The sequence below is a fragment of the Octopus bimaculoides genome, chromosome 7, assembly GCF_001194135.2.
Source record: "Octopus bimaculoides isolate UCB-OBI-ISO-001 chromosome 7, ASM119413v2, whole genome shotgun sequence".
In the NCBI taxonomy this organism is placed as follows: domain Eukaryota; kingdom Metazoa; phylum Mollusca; class Cephalopoda; order Octopoda; family Octopodidae; genus Octopus; species Octopus bimaculoides.
The window spans coordinates 48,779,419-48,784,858 of record NC_068987.1 but is presented as its reverse complement, the minus strand read 5'-3'; the positions used below and the strand labels follow the sequence as shown (position 1 = coordinate 48,784,858).

Genomic DNA, 5,440 nt, shown 5'->3' with positions numbered 1-5,440 from the left:
AGAGAGAGAGAGAGAGAGAGAGAGAGAGAGAGAGAGTGTGTGTGTGTGTGTGAAAATGAACATGTATCAATGAATGTTTGTGTTTGAAGATTATGCGCGAGTGAAAATGTGTGGGTGTAAGTGAGAGACAATGTGTATGTGTGTGCGCTCACATTAGTGTGTATGAGAGAGTGAGAGAGAGATTTTGTGTGTGTGTGTGTGTGTGTGTGTGTGTGTGTGTGTGACTGACAGAGAAAATGTCTATGCATGAGATTGCATGTGTATATTGTGTGTGCATGCATAAACATATGCATAGATAAATAAAATAATTGTCAACTACAAACTACAGTAATATGAGGGAGACGACCAGCTGTATATGTATGTATAGACAGACACACACACATAAATACACATTATTAAATACAATTTGAGACAGAAAAAAAAATTAGGCCTAGTGCTCTATATCTCTAGTTTCGCACCTATTGCTTGCCAAGCAACCCTTTTACCAATTACATTGCTGAGTGTCTGCCTTTTCCTCATCACACATTTAATAATATAAATAATTATACACCCTTTAACTGTATTGTTCAATCTCTAAACGTGTCTCATTTGCTTCACAAATAATTTGTTCAATCGCTTTTCTACTAGCATCTAATACACTGAAGTATCACACTTCGATTTGATATTTGTGATAAGAAATAACCTTGTTAATATGGTAAAAATTATGAATTAAGGTTTGGAAAGGGTGTCAAACAAGGAGATACCATCTCTCTATATATGATCATCATCATCATTTAATGTCCATTTCCATGCTGACATGGGTTGGATGGTTTGACAGGAGCTGACCAGCTGCTCAGGCTCCACGTCTGTTTTGGCATGGTTTCTGTGTCTGGATGTTCTTCCTAACACCAACCACTTTACAGAGTATACTGGGTGCTTTTACGCAGTACCAGCACCCACAAGCCTGGAAAATTAGAATCATTCAGCTAAAGAGAGATGTAGGTGATATACCTGTATGCAAGACAACCACAATTTTACTTAACTTGACAGATCTTCTCAAGCACAGCAAACCGCCAGAATTTTTAGTCCCTTATCTCTGTGAGGCCAAATGTTTGAAGATCCTTTCTCACCACTTTGTCCCACATCTTTCTGGGTCTACCCCTTCCACATGCTCCCATCACAATTAGAGATTGGCACTTCTTTATGCAGCTGTCCTGATCAATACACATCACATGACCATAACAGTACAGTCTTCTCTCTAGTACACTACATCTAGAGCATGAGATCCAATTAACAGAACATAAAATACATAACACAACAGGAGATGCTGTGGAAGGGTTCATCATGAAACTAATTGAACAAATATCAAGCACAAAAAAATGAATTGTGACAGTACAGGTAGTAGGCTCCAGCTTAGCAAGAGCCCAGTGGTTGGAATAAGTAAAATAGAAAAAGAAGATATGTGCATAAGTACATGCACACACACACACATCATACAAGAGTCATACACCATGTTGCTTCATAATAAGGCTGGTAAAGAAGATTTAAGAAACTATCGCCCCATATACCGCATCACACTTCTATAAGCTGTTTACAAAGGTCATCCTCACCAGACTATCAAAACTCCTCGATGATCAGAAATTAAGGGAGCAAGTAGGTTTCTGTAAGAACTACAATACAATAGATCACATATTCACATCAGCACAACTTGTAGAATGAGTGAATGAATACACACTGCCTCAGTGCTTCACTTTCATTGACTATGAAAAGGCCTTTGATAGTGTCAAGACAAACGCAGTCTTGTAATCTATGGAAATGCAAGGTGTCGAGATGCAATACATCAAATTGCTCAGAGATGTGAACTCTGGATGCACCAAGATATAGCTCTGTTATTGCCACAAGTAAGAGTTCCAATTAGGAAGGGTGTCAAATAAGGAGATATCATCTCTCTACAACTCTTCAATGCATGTCATCAGAGACTTTGATTGGACAGGTGATGTAGACATCAATGGTAGCTACTAAAACACCTCTGATTCACAGATGACATTACACTAATGGTTATAACCACAGATCAGCTGCAGACTATAGAGACAGAGATCAACACCCTTGGTTCAGCAGTAGACCTTAAAATGAACCACATAAAAACAAAATACATGCAGTCGAAAGATGTAGTGCAAGGCCAAATACATGTAGGAAATGACGAAATCAAGGAAGTAAAGGAGAACATTTACTTAGGACACAGTAAATATGTGCCAACACATGAATGCTGAAATCTCAAAAAGAATAAGGGCAAGATGGAAAACATTTACCTCAATAAAGAATGTGCTCAAAACAAAGCAGACCATATATGTGAGACTCTTCAATAGCATCATCCTACCTGTGCTCTTATATGTGAGACATGGTCAACTATGAAAATGGAAGAACATCAATTGGCTATGACACAAAAGAACATGGAATGATCCATGCTAGGAATATCTTTTCAAGAGCATGTTTGAAATGAGATAATTCAAGAATGGAATGGAATGAACAATGTAATCACAGAATACCAAAAGCACAAGTTCTGTTGGGCTGGACATGTCGCAAGGTTCAAACAACAGGTAGGCCTGTGCAATTGCCAAATGGTATCCAAGAGAGCAGAAAAGGGGCTACTTGAAAGGCTCCCACAATGATGGGAAGATGATTTAGTTAAACAATTTGAGACAAGATGGAAAAGAATGGTGTAATCAAGGAAGAATTGGAAACACATTGCAACCAGCAAGTCTGCTAGTCTGGTTGATACAGTGATACATACACATCCATACACACACTATGCATTTATGCACATAAGTGTGTATGTGCATGCATGTATGCTAAAACAGAAAGCTGTTTGTTTTCCTTACCTAATATATTATCATGTCTAAGCAGCACTGTTTGGTAAAGTTCAGTTTCTCTGAACCAACTATCTTCTTCTGTGGTAAAAAATATCTTCACTGCAACATTTTCCCCTCTCCACTTGCCTTTCCACACCTCACCATACCGACCTTTTCCTATACTCTTAATCAAATATATTTGCTTAGCTATTGTGCGCTGAACCTACAATGAAAAAGAAAAGCTTTTATGATAATTATCAATGATGAGAAATTTCAATTCTATTATTTTTATTTTTCTCAATTTTATTTTTTTCAATGTAAAATTCTAATTTAATATTTTCTTTTATAAATTAAAATTGGAAAGCAAAGATTTTTAATTATAAACTTCAAAAGAAAAAGAATTTTAATGGACATTAGAAAACTTCCTTTGTTTTCATCTTTCCTTTTCTCAGTTCCATGTGGATTTTTTTAATATATTTTTTCTATAAATTAAAATTGTTGGGCAGAGAGTTCTATTATAGTTCTATTCACATCTAGGATGCTTTAAAGAAATTCCAAACTGACCCTGGTACATGACTGGTATTTATTGTATATTGTCAACCCTAGAAAAGGGCAAAAGTCAAAGCCTGCATCAGTGGGTTTTGAACATAAAATGTAAAAGAACATAGTGGGATACTGTAGGGCATTTTACCTGAGATTCTAAATATTTTACCAATTCACATTTATAATATTTTTTCTTAAATGAGAATTTAAATTTATACTCAAAAACAATAAAAATATTAAAAAAGAAATTGAAAATAGATCATTATTTCAATTTTTAGGGTTTGAATGATTTCAAGTTTAAAATTTTGTGCGATTTCCTTACAACAAAAGCATGTTTCTGAGCAAAGTAATACTCCCCCATGGCCTGACACAACCACGAAGATTAGACCTGAAGGCCACTGCTTGTATGATGGTGATGCTCCTTTACAACTATCACACAGTCAAGACAAAGTGACACAAACACCACACAGGGTAGACTTCTTTCAGTTTCACTCCGCAGAAACTTCACAAGGTTTTGGTCAAGCTAGTGCCAGAAAACACTTGCCCAAGATGCAGTGGTACTGAACCCAAAACCACATAGTCGGGAAGCAAACTATGTAACCCTTTAGCATTCAGATTATTCTGTCAAATGTAATGCTAATTTATTAACATTCTCTTGAATTAATCATGCACTGTCTTGTAGTTTTGAGATTTCAATGATGTGATTGTTTACTTTTAGTATGACATTGTAGGATAGGTGTAAGAGACCAAATTTGGCCAGTTTGAACATTAAACAAGTAGTATATTTTGGCCAGATATTGCCGGTTTAAATGCTAAAGAGTTAAACATATGATCATGTTTGTACATATCAGTATAAAGTGCGTGCGTGTATAGTCAGTTAATATGATGTAATTAATTAATTTCACTAGTCAGAGATGTAATTGTTCATAGATGTCAGAGATGTAATTGTTTATGGATGTAGTAGAAACGGCTATAGTCAATTTGACAGGCAAAAATTTGCTTTGTCTTGGTCAGTCATTATTATGCACTCACTTATATTGACAGCCAATTAAATCCTGGGTGACCTTTCAGAATAGAACTGCAGAGATGATACTCAACTGCTGCAGCCAAGAGGAAGTAGGTAAGAGTGAATGTGTGTGCATGTATGTGAGAGAGCATACGTGAGTGTGTGTGTGAGTACAATATATGGAGGTGCAGTATTTTTTATCTTTTACTTCTTTCAGTTATGATGTGTTGCTTTGAAGGGTTTTTAATCAAACAAATTGACCCCAGTATTTTCCTTTTCAAGCCTAGTACTTACTCTATCAGTCTCTTATGCTGAAGCACTAAGTTACAGAGACAAAGAAACAAACAACAGTTGTCAGGCAGTGGCAAAGGGACAAACACGACAAGCTTCTTTCAGTTTCCATCCACTAAATCCACTCACAAGAATTTGGTCAACCCTGGTCTACAGCAGAAGACACTTGCCCAATGTGTCATGCAATGGGACAACCTGGAACAATGCAGTTGGGAAGCAAACTTCTTACCACACAGCCATACCTGCACCTATACAAAGATTTTTATTTAGTTATTGCAGCCACAAGTTGACCTTCATCAAGCAGGGGTTTCTGGTTTTTATATATTTGATTGAGGGAGGATGAACATTGTTCATGGTTAAGGGCCTTTCAATTATTTCCCAGATTAATAGTTAATGATATACGAGGAACATGTTAAATGGTTCCGTGTGAAGTATGCCTAAAAATGGTATGTGATACATAAGGTGTGTATTCAGTGAAAAGATATGCGATGTTTGTTACTTGGTATGCGGGTCCATGGTGTTAGTGATGTGTATGTATGCACGCATATGGTATGAAGCATGAGATGAGTAATGTGTGTTCGCCATGTGTAAATTGTGAGGCACTTTTGTGTGTGCGCACATAAAACTTGAGGCATCTGATGACTACGTGGAAGGGAGCAAGGTTGCATATGCTTATGTGCAGATATGTATGCATTTGGTGTAAGGTATGTAATTATACAAATCTGTGTTTCATATATACATATATATATATATATATATATATATATATATA

General features: G+C 36.4%; 2 protein-coding genes across 3 annotated transcripts in view; one reads left to right on the top strand and one right to left on the bottom strand.

Moving 5' to 3' along the window:
- The window catches only part of LOC106868486 (LIM domain-binding protein 3), a 366,710-nt gene that overhangs the window by 115,509 nt on the left and 245,761 nt on the right, over positions 1 to 5,440 (top strand). The gene's annotated exons all lie outside the window — the stretch shown is intronic.
- Positions 1 to 5,440, bottom strand: part of LOC106873837 (bone morphogenetic protein receptor type-1B) — a 119,803-nt gene that overhangs the window by 19,033 nt on the left and 95,330 nt on the right. The window contains exons 6-7 of the mRNA XM_014921346.2: positions 3,520 to 3,564; positions 2,859 to 3,051 (exon numbers count right to left, since the gene is read on the bottom strand). Of these exons, the coding sequence (XP_014776832.2) occupies positions 2,859 to 3,051; positions 3,520 to 3,564 (238 nt within the window). The remainder of the gene's footprint in view (positions 1 to 2,858; positions 3,052 to 3,519; positions 3,565 to 5,440) is intronic.